We start from the raw sequence: 22,491 nt of genomic DNA on the forward strand, positions 1-22,491 counted from the left end.
CACAAAGAAAGAAAACTACAGGCCAATATCACTGATGAACATAGATGCAAAAATCCTCAACAAAATACTAGCAAACAGAATCCAACAGCACATTAAAAGGATTATACACCATGATCAAGTGGGGTTTATTCCAGGAATGCAAGGATTCTTCAATATACACAAATCAATCAACGTGATACATCATATTAACAAATTGAAGGAGAAAAACCATATGATCATCTCAATAGGTGCAGAGAAAGCTTTCGACAAAATTCAACACCCATTTATGATAAAAGTCCTGCAGAAAGTAGGCATGGAGGGAACTTTCCTCAACATAATAAAGGCCGTATATGACAAACCCACAGCCAACATTGTCCTCAATGGTGAAAAACTGAAACCATTTCCACTAAGATCAGGAACAAGACAAGGTTGCCCACTCTCACCACTATTATTCAACATAGTTTTGGAAGTGTTAGCCACAGCAATCAGAGAAGAAAAAGAAATAAAAGGAATCCAAATCGGAAAAGAAGTAAAGCTGTCACTGTTTGCAGATGACATGATACTATACATAGAGAATCCTAAAGATGCTACCAGAAAACTACTAGAGCTAATCAATGAATTTGGTAAAGTAGCAGGATACAAAATTAATGCACAGAAATCTCTTGCATTCCTGTATACTAATGATGAAAAATCTGAAAGTGAAATTAAGAAAACACTCCCGTTTACCACTGCAACAAAAAGAATAAAATATCTAGGAATAAACCTACCTAAGGAGACAAAACACCTGTATGCAGAAAATTATAGGACACTGATGAAAGAAATTAAAGATGATACAAATAGATGGAGAGATATACCATGTTCTTGGATTGGAAGAATCAACATTGTGAAAATGACTCTACTACCCAAAGCAATCTACAGATTCAATGCAATCCCTATCAAACTACCACTGGCATTTTTCACAGAACTAGAACAAAAAATTTCACAATTTGTATGGAGACACAAAAGACCCCGAATAGCCAAAGCAATCTTGAGAACGAAAAATGGAGCTGGAGGAATCAGGCTCCCTGACTTCAGACTATATTACAAAGCTACAGTAATCAAGACAGTTTGGTACTGGCACAAAAACAGAAATATAGATCAATGGAACAGGATAGAAAGCCCAGAGATAAGCCCACGCACATATGGTCACCTTATCTTTGATAAAGGAGGCAAGCATATACAGTGGAGAAAAGACAGCCTCTTCAATAAGTGGTGCTGGGAAAATTGGACAGGTACATGTAAAAGTATGAAATTAGAACACTCCCTGACACCATACACAAAAATAAACTCAAAATGGATTAAAGACCTAAGTGTAAGGCCAGACACTATCAAACTCTTAGAGGAAAACATAGGCAGAACACTCTATGACATAAATCACAGCAAGATCCTTTTTGACCCACCTCCTGGAGAAATGGAAATAAAAACACAAATAAACAAATGGGACCTAATGAAACTTAATAGCTTTTGCACAGCAAAGGAAACCATAAACAAGACCAAAAGACAACCCTCAGAATGGGAGAAAATATTTGCAAATGAAGCAACTGACAAAGGATTAATCTCTAAGATTTACAAGCAGCTCATGCAGCTCAATAACAAAAAAACAAACAACCCAATCCAAAAATGGGCAGAAGACCTAAATAGACATTTCTCCAAAGAACATATACAGATTGCCAACAGACACATGAAAGAATGCTCAACATCATTAATCATTAGAGAAATGCAAATCAAAACTACAATGAGGTATCATCTCACACCGGTCAGAATGGCCATCATCAAAAAATCTAGAAACAATAAATGCTGGAGAGGGTGTGGAGAAAAGGGAACACTCTTGCACTGTTGGTGGGAATGTAAATTGATACAGCCACTATGGAGAACAGTATGGAGGTTCCTTAAAAAACTAAAAATAGAACTACCATACGACCCAGCAATCCCACTACTGGGCATATACCCTGAGAAAACCATAATTCAGAAAGAGTCATGTACCAAAATATTCATTGCAGCTCTGTTTACAATAGCCAGGACATGGAAGCAACCTAGGTGTCCATCATTGGATGAATGGATAAAGAAGATGTGGCACATATATACAATGGAATATTACTCAGCCATAAAAAGAAATGAAATGGAGGTATTTGTAATGAGGTGGATGGAGTTAGAGTCTGTCATACAGAGTGAAGTAAGTCAGAAAGAGAAAAACAAATACAGTATGCTAACACATATATATGAAATCTAAGGGGAAAAAAAAAGGTCATGAAGAACCTAGTGGCAAGATGGGAATAAAGACACAGACCTACTAGAGAATGGACTTGAGGATATGGGGAGGGGGAGGGGTGAGATGTGACAGGGTGAGAGAGTGTCATGGACATATATACACTACCAAATGTAAAATAGATAGCTAGTGGGAAGCAGCCGCATAGCACAGGGAGATCAGCTCAGTGCTTTGTGACCACCTAGAGGGGTGGGATAGGGAGGGTGGGAGGGAGGGAGATGCAAGAGGGAAGAGATATGGGAACATATGTATATGTATAACTGATTCACTTTGTTATAAAGCAGAAGCTAACACACCATTGTAAAGCAATTATACTTCAATAAAGATGTTTAAAAATAATAAATAAATAAATAAATAAATAAAATGACCATACCACCCAAAGCAATCTACAGATTTATCAAAATATCCATGACATTTTTCACAGAACTAGAATAATCCTAAAATGTATATGGAACCACATAAGATCCTGAATAGCCAAGCAATCTTGAGAAAGAACAAAGCTGAAGGGATCACCTCCCTAACTTTGAACTACACTACAGAGCTACAGTAATCAAAACAGTATGGTACTGGCAAAAAAACAGACAAATATGTCAATGGAACAGAATAAATAGCCTGGAAATAAATCCACACATTTATGGTCAATTAATCTATGACAAAGGAGGCAAGATTATACAATGGGGAAATGACAGTCTCTTCAATTAGTGGCTCTGGGAAAACTGGATAGCTGCGAGTAAATGAATGAAATTAAGATGTTTTCTCATACCACATACAAAAATAACCTCAAAGTGGATTAAAGACCTAAATGTAAGACCAGAAACCTTAAAACTCCTAGGAGAAAACACAGGCAGAACACTCTTTGACATAAATCATAGCAATTTTTTTTTTGATCTGTCTCCTAAGGCAAAGGAAACAAAGGCAAAAATAAAATAGGACCTAATAGACTTAAAAGTTTTTGCACAGCAAAGGAAACCACTGACAAAACGAAGACAATCTACTGAATGGGAGAAAATACTTGCAAACAATATGACCACAAAGGGGTTAATATCCAAATACATAAACGGCACATACAACTCAATATCAAAAAACAAACAATCCAATTTAAAAAATGGGCAGAAGGGACTTCCCCGGTGATCCAGTGGTTAAGACTCTGCATTTTCACTGCAGGAGGCACAGGTTCGGTCCATGGTCGGGGAACTAAGATCCCAAATGCCACGCAGAGCAGCCAAAAAATAAAAATATATTTTTTAAATTTTTTTATAAATGGGCAGAAGACCTATATATAAATTTTTCCAGAGAAGACATATAGATGGCCAACAGGCACATAAAAAGATGCTCAACATCGCTAATCCAACAGAGAAATGCAAATCAAAACCACAATGGTATCACCTCACATCTGTCAGAATGGCTATCATCAAAAAGACAAAAATAACAAATGTGGGTGAGGATGTAGAGAAAAGGTAACCCTAGTACACTGTTGGTGGGGATGTAAATTGGTGTAGCCACTATGGAAAACAGTATGAAGGTCCCTCAAAAAACTAAAATTAGAACTACCATACGACCCAGCAATTCCACTCCTGGGTATACATATGAAGAAAACAAAAACACCAATTCAAAAAGATAAATGCACCCCAATGTTCACTGCAACATTATTTACAATAGCCAAGATATGGAAGCAACCTAAGTGTCCATCAACAGATGAATGAATAAAGAACTCAATCATAAAAAAGAATGAAATTATGCCATTTGCAACAACATGGGTGGATCTGGAGGGTATTATGCTTAGTGAAATAAGTCAGACAGAGAAAGACAAATACTGTATGTTATCACATATATGGAATCTAAAAAAAACAAAGGAATGAATATAGCAGAAATAGACTCACAGATATAGAGAACAAAATAGTGGTTACCACTGAGAAGAAGGAAAGGGGTAGAGGCAAGACATGAGTAAGGGAGTAAGAGGTACAAACTACTACATATAACATAAATAAGCTGGGACTTCCCTGGTGGTCCACCAGTTAAGACTCCACGCTCCCAATGCAGGGGGCCCGGGTTCGATCCCTGGTCAGGGAACTGGATCCCGTATGCCTCAACTAAAGATCCCGCATGCTGCAATGAAGATCCCACGTGCCGCAACTAAGACTCGGCTCAGCCAAATAAATAAATAAATGTTTTTTAAAATAAAATAAAATAAATAAGTTACAAGGATATATTATACATCACAGGGAATATAACCAATATTTTAAAATAACTTTAAATGGAGTATAACCTATAAAAAGTTTGAATCACTGTGTTGTACACCTGAAACTAATATTGTAAATCAACTATACTTCAATAAAATATACAATTTTTAATTTTTTAAATAATAATAAAAATTTTTAAAAACTAGGGCAACTTTGTTACTAATATATGCCAGAGAATACAAGCAAATTTTCAAAAGTTTCCTTATCTACTTAAACCTCCCTGTAATGAAAATCATACCATCAGGTTTCAGTGATGACCATTAAGTTTATAATCATCTACTCTCAATAAAAGGGCCACTTTCAAATTTATAAGGAAGTTGACATAGGCTCCAAAGATAAACCTGAAAATATACTTTAGATATAATATTGAGAGAAAATATGATCAAGAACAAAACTCAGATTGAGTCCTGTGTATATTACAGCCATGTTCTAAACTAAGTAATATTAATATTTTTGGTAATGTAAGGATAGTCTTGAAAACACACACCTGTTACTTCAACTTATTGCTATAACTCTCCATGCAATACTATAATCTTAAACCAAAACATTTTTCATAACCTGCCATCTTCTGCATACTTAAGTACAAATATCATGGGCTGTAATGTGAAATACCTTAATTAATGAAGAAAAATTCAAATAATACACTTCCTACTGAAGAACTATATTCAGATGAAAAACAGAAGGTATGTACATACATTCCAGTCTCTCCAATGAGAATATCGCGTGTATTGAATTGAATCCTTAAAATAGAACTCTAGCAAACTAAGAGTTCAAGTCAAAGAAGTAGGGACAATTTGAGCAAGAGAAGAAAGCACAGGTATCAGGGGACTATGTTGCTAAAAAATACCAAACTGCCTCACCATCTGTTGTTATATGAAAATTTTTTAACAGAAGACAAAGCGATTCTCAAAAGGTTTAAACTGTACTTGTACTCACACATTTGCTAAAACTCACCCACACTGAAGTCTAACAATTAGCCCGTCAACTATTTAACAAATATAAAATCCCTTACTATTTTCTGATGGGGATAACCCTGACCACCTATTTAAACCAGAAAAGAAATTTAACCATAAATTTAACCACGTGAAAAAGAGAAAAGAGCACAGAAAAGGAATGCTTTAAAAAGATGCTTAACTTCCCAGACCTTTAGACAATTTTGTCTAAAACAACCTTGATTTACCTTTAAATCAGTGAAGACAAATAGAGATTAAAATAGTTTTTCTAACATTTGTAACTGAAAATTTCTGACTACCTTAACTTAAAATACAGATTTTTATTAGAAGGAGGTTCAATTTCAGAGAATCTGTTAATCAAGGTATTTGTATGATCTAAGCTGTTCCATTACTGCCTTTGGCTTCAAGTTTAAGTAAAGACCAAAGTCAAAAGGAAAGAAATCAAATTCTTGCCCAGGATACTGGTTTTAAGAAATCGTTAAATAATCTCTCTGTAAAGTAACTGCTTCTTATTTCTCTGAATTATCTCACACTAAAATTTGGGTTATGTGCCATAAATGTTAAGCCTAATACATATTCACTTAATATATGTATATATTCATATACTCACTATGTTACTTCGTTGGGAAAGTCTTCCCAAACCCACCTCATGTAACACTCTCTAGTAACGTCCTGTACTTCTTATTAGCACTTAACCACAGCTGAAATAATTTTTTGTATATTTCTTTTATCTTCTTATCTTCCCCCTTAACTGTAATGTCCACATACATCTTGTTCCCCCTACCCCTGTATTTCTGACACATTATAGGCAATCTGTAATATTTGAAGAGTAAAGTGAGGATAGGAAAGAGAGAGAAAATGAAGATTCATAGTCAATACAGTTACAGTAACACTCCCTGGGCTCCAAATGGAACTATGAGCACACTCTGAAATTCAGTGTCTCCTGGGCTTGAGAGTTTCTAAGAAATAGGTCTGAAAAAGATGGCCCCGTGTCTACTTTTTTCAGGGTTTAGAAATCAAAAATGATCAGAATAAGTCTCCTTCCATCATTGCCAGTAGATACTGAATCCTTCAGGGCAACTCCCAAACTGGACTAGTGACAATCCAAACTCCAAGGATCTAGTTAGAATCAAGAAATCAAAGCAACCTGACACATGTAATGAGTCAAAAGACTATACAAAATAAATGATAATAAGTTGAAAACACTGTAAATTCAGCATTCTTATAAAAGGAACCTGCTCAAACCTGATGATACTTGAGCCAGCATTCTTCCCTCTTTTCATACTCTTTTTTCACACATACATTCATTTCAATTAATATTTTTCAATGCTGCTGAAAGCAAAATTGCTTAAAATCTGCATTCATTCACCTCAATTGATTCTCCTCAAGCATATCTGAAGAAGGAGAGAGCCTCATATACAATTTGTAACATCAGTTTACAGTACCAATTTGATTCACTAATAAATCAGGCTCATTAACAAATACTTATTAACTACACTCCTAGTTTCCTCAGATGAAACAGATACATCTCACACTAAACATGAAGGAAAAAATACACCCAAAAAATCACAACACTCTTCTAGAGGAGATCAATTAGTAGAAAGAGAGCTAAGACAGTGATAAATCAAAAGACAATTTAAAAGTCTGACCTCAGATCAACAGAGATTAAAACAAATCTTTAATAAAATACCACTGTTATGATAAAATAGTTTAACACCCTTAATCATCAAAGCCTCAACTAATATGCATTACTATGTGCCCAGTATAGTCCTTGGGGATGTAAATATATTTCACATTCACTATATTATATAAGTAATGAAAAACTGTACCAATACATTTTTAATTAAATTTTTTATTGGAGTATCGTAGATTTACAATGTTGTGTTAGTTTCTGCTGTACAGCAAAGTGAATCAGCCACACATAAACATATATCCACTCTCTTCTAGACTCCATTCCCAAAAAGGTCATTACAGAGCAATGAATATAGTTCCCTGTGCTATACAGTATGTTCTTACTAGTTATCTGTTATATACAAGAGTGTGTATATGTCAATCCCAATCTCCCAATTTATCCCCCCCCTTTCCCCTTTGGTAACCATAAGTTTGTTTTCTACATCTGTGACTCAGTTTCTGTTTTGTAAATAGGTTCATTTGTACCATTTTTTTTAGATTCCACATACAAGCGATATCATATGATATTTGTCTTTCTTTGTCTGACTTACTTCACTCAGTATAACAATCTCTAGGTCCATCCATGTTGCTGCAAATGGCATTATTCGTTTTTTTATGGCTGAGTAATATTCCATGGTATATATGTATCACATCTTCTTTATCCATTTCTCTGTCAGTGGACATTTAGGTTGCTTCCATGTTCTGGCTATTGTAAATAGTGCTACAATGAACACTGGGGTGCATGTATCCTTTTGAATTATGGTTTTCTCCAGATATATGCCCAGGAGTGGGATTGCTTGTATACATTTTGTATAAATTTATTTATTTATTTATTTTTGGCTGCATTGGGTCTTCATTGCTGCGCACAGGCTTCTCTAGTTGTGGCAAGCAGGGGCTACTCTTCGTTGCGGTGCGCAGGCTTCTCATTGCGGTGGCTTCTCTTGTTGTGGAGCACAGGTTCTGGGCACGTGGGCTTCAGTAGTTGTGACACACGGGCTCAGTAGTTGTGGCTCATGGGCTCTAGAGCACAGGCTCAGTAGTTGTGGCGCACGGGCTTAGCTGCTCTGCGACATGTGGGATCTTCCCGGACCAGGGCTCGAACCCGTGTCCCCTGCATTGGCAGATGGATTCTTAACCACTGCGCCACCAGGGAAGTCCCTACCAATACATTTTGAAAAGGCTTTCCAAAACCTTATTTAGCTCTTTATTAAGTAGTCACTTCAATTAACTCCCCTTCTCAAATTATCACCTAGCACAGGCCTGGTACATATTCAATAAATACTTAATGAATAAATTATAAATCTATTATTAAAGTCTTACACATTTTTTATCACTATCAAACCTTATACAGGTAGATCTATGGAACATAAGTTTGTGTTCCAGCCTTTCGATCCAGGTTGTCTTGTCATAATCAATAAAAATAACTACTTACATGAATATTGCTTATGCACAAATTTGAGGCAAGTTTTTTTTCCTCAAAGTCATAACTCATAAAAAGAGGAAGCCATATTACATTCATTTACTCCACAGACATGTTCATTTTTTGACAATCTGTTGTCCAATTTATTCCTCAGAAATCAAGAGCTCTCCATCCTAAATAACAAAACTTAGATTCAAAAATATAAAATAAATCATGTAATTATATCTGGATGGAGGTGAATAAGCAAAGGGAAAAATGGTATGAAATGCAATCAAGCAACAGCCATGGCAAAGATTTCACATTTTCTGAGATGGAAAGCCACTGGAGTGTTCTGATTCACATTTTTAAAAGACATGAGATAGGTATTTGACCCCCACTTTACAGGTGAGAACACTGAGGTTAACACATATGTTAAGAGACTCGCTCAAGGTCACAAAGCTAGCAAGTGGCAGGACTGAGATTCAAGCCCACGCTCTTCCCACCTCTTAACAATACCTCCAAAAACTCCCTGCTCAACACTTCTCTGCAACAGTCTCTCTCCTCCATCTCTTCATACCTCTCTGACTGCTTCTTTTTTTTTTTCCTCCACTCCAAAAATGAGCATTCAAGTTGTCTTCTCTTTCTAAACCCTTGTTGACCTAAAGACCTCTCCTCCTTGTTGACTTACCAGGGCTTCAACTTTCATCTCTATCTTACAACATAAAGAATATGTCATAAGAATAGAGATGAAACCTAAATCTCTATCCCCACCTTTTCCCTAGAACAGCAACTCTCCATTTCTCAATGCCTCTTGGCCACTCTCCACCCAGATATCGTACTAGTAGCTAAAACTCAATATGCCCCAATGCAATCTAGCATATTTCACTGAAGATATTTTTTCCAAAGCACTACCTTGCACATATTCCAATAAACGAGGCTTAAAATCTTATAGCTTCACTGGATTCCTCCCCCTGCTTTACATCTGAGTCACTGAATCCAAGATTTCTATATACCACTGCCAGATTAAGCTTTATGAAATAACTTCAAGCATACTACCCCTGTTGGCCACCTTTAGCGATCACCTACTACAACAAATAACGTCCAAATTCCACCTGCCATTCCCCAAAGCACACCATATCCTATTCTACCTGAATGTCTTTGTTCAAGCCATTCTTCTCCCTTATCCCCCACCTATTTCTACCTTTCCAAATCCTGTTTTCCCTTCAAGGCCACTAAAATGCCATCTCTCTCATTAAGTTTCCCCTTATCTCCCCAGCCAGATATGATCTTCTACCTCCATCTCTCAAACCACTTTAAGATGTACCTTACAGTATTTATCTCAATGAATTTTATTACAGGATAATACATGCCTAGTCTCCCCTCCTTCTTACAATATAAGAAGTATGTCCCATTCATTTTTTTTTATTTTCCACCATACCACATAGCACACAGCTGCTATACACAGCAGCCTGCAAATAGCAGACTCAATAAATAACTGGTAAATGAATAGGGGACAAATATTCCAATACTAACCATCAAGGTTCAGATATATAATATTACTAAACCTAATCATCAAATCGTCTCCCCTCCATTTGTGTATATTTTTTCATCAATGTTTATCAGCAAATAATCATAAAAATGTTTTAATGAGTCAAAAGTTCATGAAAAATATAATTTTCTAAATAGTAAATAAGAGGTCTGGTTATTCAAAATAATCTGTACCACAGTAAATCAACTAGAGAGTTGGTTATGAAGGCAATCCAATGGAAAAATCTGTCACTACAGGGATGACCAGAGTGGATTTGGATCCCTAACTTCTCCAGGTGTGCTTCTCTCTCTACCAAAATGAACTATTCTATTGAAGAGGATAAACTTTCCCAGATAGAGGACCACTCCATTTGATTTGAAAAGAATTTTCTAGTGACGAGGCAAAAGGAACTAATGCCGACATTGAAAAATACTTATTAAGGATTTGTTGAAGGCTTTAAAATTTTTTAAAATCAACCAAATATCCATTTTAATAAGAATCTACTGACTCAGAAACATGAATAGCAATGGATCATAATTATTTAGATCCTATATTCCAAGATTTATTAATTTTTATCCCCGATTTAGGATAACTAAAGGGGCAAACAATAGTAAAGAAGATTTGGCCAGCTATACTCAGATAGATATATCTACTACAGAAAAGGGTGAGTTATGAAAGTGTTTAGTACAATATGTCTTCAACTTTCAACTAGAAGTAATGTGCTGGAAGTGTGCTTTGTACCCAACAGAGATCAGCCAAAGAATACCAAGAAAGTCACATAGAAAAACAAGTTCAACACACTCTCAATCTCTTGTTGATGAATAGGAAAACTCATCATTTAATTGCTCATTTGAAAGACAAAGACCGAATGACTGTTACACCTCCAAAGGGATAATAACAAATCTTGTAAAAGAATCATCATTTACTTATTGACTAGAAAAATAAAATGAGCCCCTCACCTCCACCCCTAAAGTAGGACTCAGGGAAAAATCAAAGGGGAATTAATCCATCATATTTACAAATTCCATGATCTCCAAATGTCAAATAATTCAAATAGTCTCAGCAGCTTGTATTCCTTAATGATTTTAGTCTCTCTCTTTTTCTAAGTAAAAAACAAAAACAAATGGCCTATTACCAAAAGTTTCAAAAAGTCTCATTGCTGGACTCATTTTCTCTACCTGCTAAAACACTGCCTTTAAAAACTCAGTGCACACTACGTGCCAGAAGCACTTCATATATTGTGCCACATTTAATCCTTACCAGGGCCTCCAGAGTTAAAATTTACCGAAACTGAGGCTTAGAGTAGTTAGGTAATTTGTCTGAGGTTACCCAGCTAGTAAGTAGTGAGCTAGAATTCTAACATAGGCAATTTGATCCCAGAATCTAGGATCCTGCCTCCTAAGTCATACTGAAATACAGAAATCTGAACACCATCTTGTAAGTGGAGTTAAGCTTGAGAAGTTTTGTAGAATTACCATTTTTTCCATAAAATAAAACTGCGTGAGATTAAAAAAAAAAAAAAACTCCATCACTGAAATTTTAGTCAGTGGTTTTCAAGCCTTTCGCAACTAAAGACTGTCCATAAGTTGTTGTTGGTTTTTTTTTATTCCTAAGAAATCCAATTCCTGCTTAAGTGTTTATGAACTTACACTCTAACAAGTCTGTTAAGATTATAAAATTCAAGGGGAGTAAATATTAAGTACACATTTTTATACTCTGAAGAAGGGTGTAAACATCTGAAGGTCATTGAAGAAGCAGGTTTTTAAATCATTCCTTCCCAAAAGTGTGAAAGGTTCTACTCTGAAGTCAGCTAACGATAAATGCCAGTACCCTAACATGGAGGTCCTGTGGAAAGACACCAGGAAAAACATAAGAAAGATCTTAGAACCACCTGAGACAACTGAACAAGCTTTCCTTTTAGAAAAGGCACCTAAGAATTTGAACAGCATAGAATCCATCCTCCTAAATGGGCAACTGTGTATTCTAAATTTGCCACAAAGTACCAAGGGCACTATGCTTTCATTAATTTTAGTGGTAGTCAAGGGTTTAAGCAGTTTAACAACTGTTTCATGTGAACGTGCGTAGTGATGGGTACCACTTATTGTGAATGCATGGCAATAACTATATTCAAAATATAGCTTCCTGAAATATATTTTTGGAACATACATAAATTATTAGCATACATCACAACATATGTAGGATTCTTTTTTAAAAAAAAAAACTACATCAAGTAAATTGATGATGATATTTTTTACAAATCGTGAAAACACAAAGATTCACTGTGAAAAGGAACAGTCCATCTACATTTCAACATGGTTTAAGCATTAGAAGGTGAATACCAAGAACAGCTGTAGATACCAAGATGAGAAAAGCATGAGAGCAGATGTATAGAACAAGCGAGTAAACCTGGGGACTTCCCTGGTGGTCCAGTAGCTAAGACCCCATGCTCCCAATGCAGGGTGCCCGGGTTCAATCCCTGGTCAGGAAACTAGATCCCACGTGCCGCAACTAAGAGTTCGCATGCTGCAACTAAAGATCCTGCATACCGCAACTAAAAGATCCCGCGTGGGACTTCCCTGGTGGCCCAGTGGTTAAGACTTCGCCTTCCAATGCAGGGGGAGCGGGTTCGATCCCTGGTCAGGGAGCTAAGATCCCACCTGCCTCGCAGCCAAAACAAAACATTGAAAAAAAAAGAAGCAATATTGTAACAAATTCAATAAAGACTTTAAAAATGGTCCACATCAAAAAAAAAATGATCCCACACACCACAATGAAGATCCCGTGTGCCACAACTAAGACCAGGCGCAGCCAAATAAATAAATTTTTAAAAACAATTTTTTTTTTTTAAAAAGAGAGTAAACCTGAAAGGAACAAAAGGAATAAGTTTAGTACAACACACATGGTAATATTTCAAATGAAAAGCAGATATACAAGCAGATATATATATAGGCTCCAGAAAACACTCTTGACTAAAATTTTCCCCCAACGCAGCTTCCCTTGAACTTCTCCTTTTCTATCAATGATGGCAACAGCATCAGACTTGAAATCCTGGAAGCATAAACAAGCCCTCACACTGCCCTAATATTCTCAGTCTCTAAGTCCTGTTCGTTCTTCCTATGAAATGCCTCTCCTGTGAAATGCCTCTAAAACTGCCCTTCCATTCTCTCTGCCGCTACCTTAGACCTGCCAAATACTATCTCCTCACTCCTGAATTATTCATGAATTCATTCATTCATACCCGCACTCATTCAGACACTTACTGAAGCACCTACTGAAGTACCGTGCTAGTTCTGAATACAAACCACCATTCTAACTGGAGGTGGAGACACAGATCATAACGAATGCACTATTTTAATAATAGCAACGCTTGATTAGGGCCCCACTACATGATAGCTGCTATTCCAACACACTATTATCCCATTTAAATCCTCACGACAGCCCTAAGGGATGGGTATAATCATCTTCTGCAAAGCAAGGAGACTAAGGCTCAAAGAAGTGAGATAATTTTCCTAAGATCACACTGCTAATAAGTTGCAAAGTGAGATTCCATGAGAACTGATTCTTTCTACCACTTGAGTGAATCTACTGCATCAACTCCTAAACAGTCTTTCCAATCCAGTCTACCCATTTCAACCAGATTCATCATCTGAAAGCACCATTCTGTACTTGTAACCCCTTTGTTCAAAAAAAAACCTCTATGGCACCTTTAGCCTGGCCTTCAGTCTTTGAGTCAAAAAAAAACTTTCCTTTCCCTTACTAGCTCTGAATCTTGGAAACTGCTTAATGTCTCTAATCTTCAGTTTTCCTACCTATGAAATGGAGATAAGACAGAGTTGTGTAAGGATTAAATAAGAGAAAATACGTGAAGGCTTAAGCACATGAGTGTTCAATAAATAAGAGTTGTTATTACTCATACAGCTATACACAAAACTTCTGTTTCAGCCAATCAATACACGTACTACTTCTTTTACGAAACCACTTAGATTTCTGCCTCAATTCACACTATTCTCCCTCCGCTCCATTAAGAATAAGTATCCTATAAATATATAATACATGAATCAATGTCTGTACATCCTTATCTTCAAGGCCCAAGTCAAATGCTACTTCTTCCAAGGAGCCCTCCCTAGCCACCCTCAATGAACTTCACACCTAAATTAAGTGCCACTGAGAGAATGGGGAAGAAAAAAATGCCGAATTATTCAAGACCTATTATGAACTAGAACACATGATACATCTTCAGTGCATTATTTCACTTAATTCTCACAGAGAAAGACAAAGTAACTTGCACAAAGTCAAACAGCTAGTAACTGATGAAGCTGAGATTCAAAATCAGAAGTGGCTGATCCCTTTTAAAAGCCCACTTCTTCCCACACCACCTTGTATCTTGGTACCCTGGATAACACATTTAATCAACAACTACCTAACACTGACAAAGAGCAAAGTGTTGGTATATGCTCTAAGAGCCCCATCAACCCATACAAATATAACAAACAAAACTGTCATGAAATAATGCTTATCCATACCACCTGCAGTGGACTCTAATTGTTTCTATTCTCTTCTATTTCACTTAAAATAAAATACTGGTCAGTTCCCACTAATTTTACTTCACAACCACTCTTGAATAGCGACCCAGCTATCTTGTAATACAGATACTACAAGGCCAAATAAGATCAAGAATTTGTCCTCAAGAAGTATTGAATCTAGCTGGAGACATAATGGTAAAACACAAACTTTTCTTGACCCCCTTGCCCCCAGCCCACCTACTGGAATAGAAGGTGGGCTTCTACTGCTCACGTTCCTGTTGCTCCCCCGAACTACCCTATCAGGAAACATAACCAGTAAATTATCTAGGCTGTAAATATGAAAAACATCAGGCCCTCAACAAATCGTTGTTGAATGAATGGATGAATGAATAAGTGAGGTACAGGGCTTCCCTGGTGGGGCAGTGGTTACGAATCCACCTGCCAATGCAGGGGACACGGGTTCGAGCCCTGGTCCGGGAAGATCCCACATGCCGCGGAGCAACTAAACCCGTGCGCCACAACTACTGAGCCTGCGCTCAAGAGCCCGCGAGCCACAACGACTGAAGCCCGCACGCCTAGAGCCGGTGCTCCGCAACAAGAGAATCCACCGCAATGAGAAGCCCGCACACCGCAACGAAGAGTAGACCCTGCTCACCGCAACTAGAGAAAGCCCGCGCCCAGCAACAAAGACCCAACTCAGCCAAAAATAAATAAATAAATAAAAAGATTCCATCATCTCTTCCTTTAAAAAAAAAAGTGAGGTACAATAAAAGTGCTATGGATTTTCAGAGGGAGAAATTACATACCATAAACTCTCTCCCCACATACCTCATAATCCTCTAAGGGAAGGAACAATCTCTTTATATTACTGAATACATCAAGAGCGCAATCAAGTTTGTAGATATTCTATTTAAAAAAAAAAAAATTGAGCTACGGACTGGCCACAATTCATGTGGAAAAGCAGATAAACATGGATCTTGGCCAAAGAAAATCAAGGAAGACATTTACAGCTCCAATGATAAGTTTATTATCAGCCTTTACTCTAGATCCTTACTATTCAAACTGTGGCTCTTGGTCCAGAAGTATTAATATTACCTGGGAGTTTGTTAGAAATGCAGAATCTCAGGCCTCACCCAGACCGACTGCATCAGAACCCCCATTTTAACATTCTCCCCCAGTGGATTCCTAACACACATTAAAGTTTGAAAAGCGTAAGTATATATGATACAAATGAAACTGGCTTCCACAAGCTCAGAGAAAGTTACCATCTTCTCTGTTATCTCTGTAATAAATAATCAGACTTTTCAAGAAGTACTACAGATATGGTCATGACACACCTTCAGGAATATTAGGGTATAAATCTAAATCATTACTCAATGAGAAGTAAGAATTGACCATCCACTGAACATTGGATGGAACTTTTAGAAAACATACCAAAAATAAATATACCTTTGCCTTCTTAGGACACAGGCTCTATTGGGCAAGAAAATAAGAGAATGAACTTCAATAGACAAAGTGATAAATCTTTAATACCAAAGATGAGATTATTGAAAAAAAAGAGATGCTGGTGAGAACATTTAAGAACAAACTTCTTTAACAATTCTCCGTGATATAAACACGTATTTCCAAGTATTCTGTTTAAAACTCCAAACTTAGATTGCCCTACAGGTAAAGCTGTGTAATGAAGGACCTACCTGACATAAAGTCAGATCTCCTAAACATTTTCACTGACTCAAAGACTGGAACCACCCTTTAAAACACCAAGCAAAATCTCAACCACTTTGTGAACTTGCAAAAACACTTGCAAAACCCTCAAGCTACAATCCTCTCATCCCAAACTGAGACAAGATCTGAGGCCACAGGGACTTGACGTCCAATATGCTCTTTAAAAAAAAAAAAAAAAAATTGGGGAGGGCGCCCAAACAGGGGGAATTAGATGAGGAATGATTGCAGGCCATTTCTCATCGCCTCGCTGACCTACAACACCTCTCCACAAGGCAGGAGGGAGGGAAAATAACGCAGGTCTCTGAACGCACAATTTTAAGGGCCCCAAACTTAATCCTGAAGTTGGGAACCCATCTTCTCCCCAACAGGCATTCAGATGACAGCTCAACTTCTAATTCCCCTCCCCCTTCTCCCGTCCCCCGTAGGATCTGGGATATCCGCCCCTCGCGATCTCCCCCCATCCCACCCACCCCCGCCAAAAATACCCTGACCCCTCCCAATGAGAAATCGACACAGGGCGAGTGCCCCGGGCCCCTCCGGAGCACGACTGGACGCCCTGGCCCATTCTCCACACTAAACTCGCCCTGGGGGAGGAGCTGATGTGTCTCACCAAGTACAGGGGGGCATAGATCTTCAGGGACTCCTCCAGGGCGCCCCTGGTGATCTGCACGAAGGAGACCCCGCAGGAAGGGTGCCAAGTGTGGCCGATCTCGTAGCAGTTATGAGGGATGGACTTGCTGAGGGCCGCCATGACGAGGAGCCGCGCGCAGGGGCCGGGAGGGGGTGAGCCGAAGCTCGGCAGGGAGGAAGAGGGGCGGGCAGCGAGCGCCCAACCGCCGCGGGCTCTCAGGGCGTGCCGGGGGTAGGTGCGGAATAGAGGGGAAAGCTCACGCGAGCGGGGTTACTCTGGGCCAAAGTCCTCCGAGGTTGAGCGCTCGGCGCACGGCAGCTCGAGGGGGCGGGGCGCGCATCAGGGAGGCGGGGAGAGGCGGAGCGTGCGCGCTCCCTCAAGCGGCCACGGCCCGGAGCGCGAGCCCGCCTCTCGGAGCCCGGCTCAACGCGGGGAGCAGAAGGTGGGAGAGCGCAGCTCGGGGACGCGCCCGCCACCCCCTCCTTTAGCTCCGCGCCGGCGCGAGCGCGCCGAGAAAGACGTGCAAAGATAGGTGACTTGCGTAACACTGTACTCCAGTCTCTGTCCTCTAAAAGCCCAACCAAGTAGAACTGAGAGCAGTGGAAGAAAGGGATTAAATGTCTTTGTTGGGAGCTGGTGGAGGAAGACGATTGCCAGAGGAGAGCCTGGACAACCATCCTCCTCAGAACTGCCAGCTCTGCTACCCTAGAGTGCCAGGTAATAAATAGCTAAGGCTCCCTGCTGGTTGGGACGGCACTGCTCCCAGTTACTGGGCTTTCTAAGCTCTGCCGTGCCTGAGAAGGTTTGAAAAGTCTGTTAGCTGTGTTCTTGCACTTCCTGTTTGGGGAAAGGACAGTAGTAGGTCATCCTCTCCAAACCCTGGGCCACTGAGCAGTCCGGTCTACAGCATACATCACAGGTGCTCATCAGCCAAATATGTAACCCAGCAAGGACTCACATGCCCCAGGCTCAGAAAGCCAGACTCTGACAGGAGGTGTTTGCAGCAAAGTAAAGGTTTATTGCAGGGCGCCAAGCAAGGGTGTGGGAGACAAGCCTCAGATCCACTCCCACCTGGTCTTTGAGTTAGGGGTTTCTTAAAAAGGAAAAACAAAGAGGCTAGGATTAATCATCATCTCGTGACATTTCTTAATCGTAGTTTCAGGAGTCAGGATGTCTCGAATTCTCAGGCCAGGTGGTCCATGGCTTCGGGGTCTGCGAGCTCATCTTGCCCTGGAGAAACAACCTGAGTTTGTACACTAATAATGATGATATCTATAATAGCAGTTTTAGTACATTAATGATGTTATCACAACAGCAGTTTTAGTCATCTGACTAGTTGATTAGTGTTCAGTTACCACAGTATTGAGGGCAGGGGGGAAAAGAAAGGAAATTAAATTTTAGATAGATTAATCATAAACTCAGTAGGGGAACTCAGTTTTAGGGGGACTTGGCTTCATATAGTACACATAGTAGAGGCAGCAATGGTCTTAGAACTCATACCTGGCTAGAGAGCTTGGCCAACAATTGGCATGACAAGGAACTTGTGCGGCCTATGAGTCTTATAACCCCACTAAATATCAGTTTCCTCACCTATAAATATCTTTCCAGTTTCCTTGGAATTACAAATTCTAAAGTTTCTTAAAGCAGGAACTTGCCATTAGACTGTTTAATATTTTTATGTATAACCTTTAGAGGAATCCCATTCATTCATTCTACAGATATTTACTGAGCACATACTATTTTCAGGCACTGTTCTAAGCTCTGTAGATTCAGATGTGAACAAGAGAGACAAGGTTTCCACCCACCTCTCCTTCTCCTCCTCCTAGTGCCACAGAGCTGGAGCCAGAGCTGCCAATGCAGCCCCAGGCACTATGGCTTCTGGAGTTACAGTGAATGATGAAGTCATCAAAGTTTTTAATGATAGGAAAATAAGGAAATCTTCTACACAAAAGAAGATAAAAAGGAAAGGAAGAAAGGAAGGAGGGAAGGAAGGGAGGAAGAAAGAAGGTCTCTTCTGTTTAAATGATGAGAAAGGACAAATAATTGTAGAGGAAGCAAAGCAGTTCTTGGCAAATGACACTGGTGATATCATAGAGGATCCCTACACATCTTTTGTGAAGTTGCTACCTCTGAATGATTGCCAGTTTGCTCTGTATGATGCCACATACAAAACAAGAGTCTAAGAAAGAAGACCTAGTATTGATATTTATACTCTGGGCTTCTAAGAGTGCACCTTTAAAAAGCAAGATGATTTATGCTAGCTCCAAAGATGCCGTTAAAAAGAAATTTACATATATTAAACACAAGTGGCATGTAAATGGCATGGGTGAGATTAAGGAGCATTCGTCACTTGGAGAGAAATTGGGAGACAGTGTAGTAGTCTCACTTGATGGAAAACCCTTGCTTATAAAATGACAGTCAAATGCCATCTGGGTGTTAAGGAGCTTCCACTTCTGCAGCTCAGTCAATTGGAATAGTGTTGGATTTTGTTTTGGTTTTTCCCCTTCCCCCATGGGCCCTTTCTAAACAGTGAATGAAGGAAATATCATTCAAGCAGCCTATCAGTGATTGCCATTAGACTGTTTAATACTATTACTTTTATGTACAACCCAAGGAATGCTTTCCCATCATATTTTAGATAAAACAGCTAGTTATATGAAAACTTAGTTATGTTATAAGAAAACTAAACAAGACAATATGAGATAGGTATAATAATATAACATAGTATAAACTAAATAAGATAATAAAAGAGGAGTACTCAGATTGAAAGCCCAGAAGAACAGTGGTAAAAAGATAAAAGTTTGTCTGTCTGGGGACTTCCCTGGTGGCGCAGTGGTTGAGAATCTGCCTGTTAATGCAGGGGACACGGGTTCGAGCCCTGGTCCGGGAAGATCCCACATGCCGTGGAGCAGCTAAGCCTGTGTGCCACAACTACGGAGCCTGAGCTCTAGAGCCCACGAGCCACAACTACTGAGACCGCGTGCCACAACTACTGGAGCCCACACACCTAGAGCCCGTGCTCCGCAACAAGAGAAGCCACTGCAATGAGAAGCCCATGCATCGCAACGAAGAGCAACCCCCGCTCGCCAAAACTAGAGAAAAGACCGCGCGCAGCAACAAAGACCCAACACAGCCAAAAATAAATAAATAAATAAAAAATAAATGTATTAAAAAAAATAGTTTGTCTCTCTCTCTCTCTCTCTGATAAATATAGACAGTCTTAGTCTAAGATGGTGGCTCCATACCCATCAGGGATCCCTGACTTCTTCTGACAGGTTGCTCTGCAGACTATTACCTGTGATTTCCGTCCTAACTTATAAGTTGGCTGCTTCACCTTGAGCCATGACATCCACGTGCTAGCCAGGAAGACCAGCCAAAGAGGAAGAGAGGACATACTTCCTCTCTTTAAGAAAACCTCCCAGGAAACCTATGCAAACCACTTCTCCTTACAACTCATTGCCCAAATCTTAGTCACATGGCCACACTTAGTTGCAAGAGAGGCTGGGAAATGTAATCTTTTTTTATTGGTTGAACAAATGCCCAGATAATATTTCAGGTTTTATTACCTAGTGAAATGAAAAGAACAGATACTGGGGGCAACCAGAAGTGTCTGCCGTAGTCCTATGCCTCTGGCTGCCCAAACATCTGGGCACATCCTTTTTCCCCAGATAAACATACCCTCTCCTTCTCAAGGGGAAGAACCTAAATTTCCATCCATTTACCCCATCTTGTTCAACATCCGGGATCTTCCATAGGATCAAATACAGCTCTCATGTTCAAGTTATCTCCCTCTTTAACATACCCAATATACAATGGTAGGATAGGAACAAGATAATCACAATTAAAAAAAAAATCTCCAATTCAAAATATGAGAGGATCAGAAACACAGCATAAACTTGTCCACAGAAATTACAGGAATAGTAATGCGTGCATAATGATAAGCATAGTGTTTACCATGCGGCACAGCAAATACATACCAAGAAATAAGGAAAATTTTTAATTAAAATTAAAAACATGCAATTTCTTTTAATTAACTGTTAAATGGAGACTTGAAGCTTAAAGATATTTGAGAAGAACGCAGTTATTGTTGTCACAGGTGCCAAAAGTGACAGTGCTAAAGAGTTGGATGGTGAAGGGGCAATTTCAGGCAAACTCTCAACTCTCGGATTCAAACAATGGAAAGGGTACTCTCTATCTTGACTGATGCTGCTATAGAGACTCCAGAACAGGGAGGCATTAATAAATTCTCAGGGAGGATGATGTGTGCTTTAGGATTAAAACAAAAAAAAATGCAAAAGGAGCAGTTTGCAATAAATCAGTAGTTTACATTTGTAAATTCCTTTATATGGTATTATAAGATATATAAGGCTGTTATTCAGAAGAAAGTTTTCTCATAATGTTGCCAATAATTTTAAGGGTAAAGTTACACATTGTACCTACATGGGCCATTTATTCCTTTTTTTAAAAAATAAATTTATTTATTTTTATTTTTGGCTGTGTTGGGTCTTTGTTTCTGCGCGCGTGCTTTCTCTAGTTGCAGCGAGCAGGGGCTACTCTTCGTTGCGGTGCACAGGCTTCTCATTGTGGTGGCTTCTCTTGTTGCGGAGCATGGGCTCTAGGCATGTGGACTTCAGTAGCTGCAGCACGAGGGCTCGGTAGTTGTGGTTCGCAGGCTCTAGAGTGCAGGCTCAGTATTTGTGGCGCACAGGCTTAGTTGCTCCGTGGCATGTGGGATTTTCCCAGACCAGGGCTCGAACCCATGTACCCTGCACTGACAGGCAGATTCCCAACCACTGCACCACCAGGGAAGTCCTGGGGTGTTTTTATTCTTTTAGGTTGTATATGATCAGTAGCTTGACTGGATACTCTCTTGGGCCTTCATTGTTGCTTCTTTTCCATTAAAAAAAAAAAAAAAAAGGCTTTAGGGTTCATCAACAAGGTGAACCAGACTTTCTTCAAAGAAGATACACAGTGAATGAAGGAAACTAATATGGCAATCTGTGGCTGAATTCAAAGGCTTTGAATACATGCCAAGCTGAAAATTGTTGCTCTTGCAAGATTCTGGCTTTCAAGATGTCTTTGAAGAAGAATGGAAGAGCTCTTTAGAGCTCATGCAGAGGATTTAACCACACTAAATTGTTCAGCTTTACATGTAGTCATTGTAGAAATGCATATCAAGGATAGTGTAATGACAAAGCATGGCTCAAACTAAGTATGTTACTGTGGTACCTCCTAATTCCAGCAACACTCAGGTACACTTTGTTGATACTAGGCAAGCTTTTCAAAATAGCTACATACGATTCTGACTTTCTACCAATTTTGGTTGCAAAACCTCACATTTTTCTTCACATCATTTTATTTAAAATATTATATTCAGTTTTTAAGATGCAAATATAAATTTTTGCCCATATAAATGTTGAAAGCTGCTATATTGAGAGATACTTAGGCTCTTTCAGTCCAAGCAGGTATTGCTTCTGCCAATACAGTTTTTTTTTTTAATTTGGGGAATTCTCATATATCAAACTCTAACCACTCCA

The 22,491-nt window shown here is 39.0% G+C and overlaps 1 protein-coding gene and 1 pseudogene across 4 annotated transcripts in view; one reads left to right on the forward strand and one right to left on the reverse strand.

Moving 5' to 3' along the window:
* Positions 1 to 17,269, reverse strand: part of TMEM135 (transmembrane protein 135) — a 252,500-nt gene extending 235,231 nt beyond the window's left edge. For all 4 annotated transcript variants that reach the window (XM_061202749.1, XM_061202751.1, XM_061202748.1 and 1 more), the window contains exon 1: positions 16,934 to 17,269. In XM_061202749.1, the coding sequence (XP_061058732.1) occupies positions 16,934 to 17,074 (141 nt within the window). In that variant the 5' untranslated portion in view covers positions 17,075 to 17,269. The remainder of the gene's footprint in view (positions 1 to 16,933) is intronic.
* Positions 17,270 to 18,825: 1,556 nt separating this feature from the next.
* On the forward strand, positions 18,826 to 19,369 carry LOC133099051 (cofilin-2-like; annotated as a pseudogene).
* The last annotated feature ends 3,122 nt before the right edge of the window (positions 19,370 to 22,491 follow it).

This window comes from Eubalaena glacialis, chromosome 10 (assembly GCF_028564815.1).
Source record: "Eubalaena glacialis isolate mEubGla1 chromosome 10, mEubGla1.1.hap2.+ XY, whole genome shotgun sequence".
NCBI classification, from domain to species: domain Eukaryota; kingdom Metazoa; phylum Chordata; class Mammalia; order Artiodactyla; family Balaenidae; genus Eubalaena; species Eubalaena glacialis.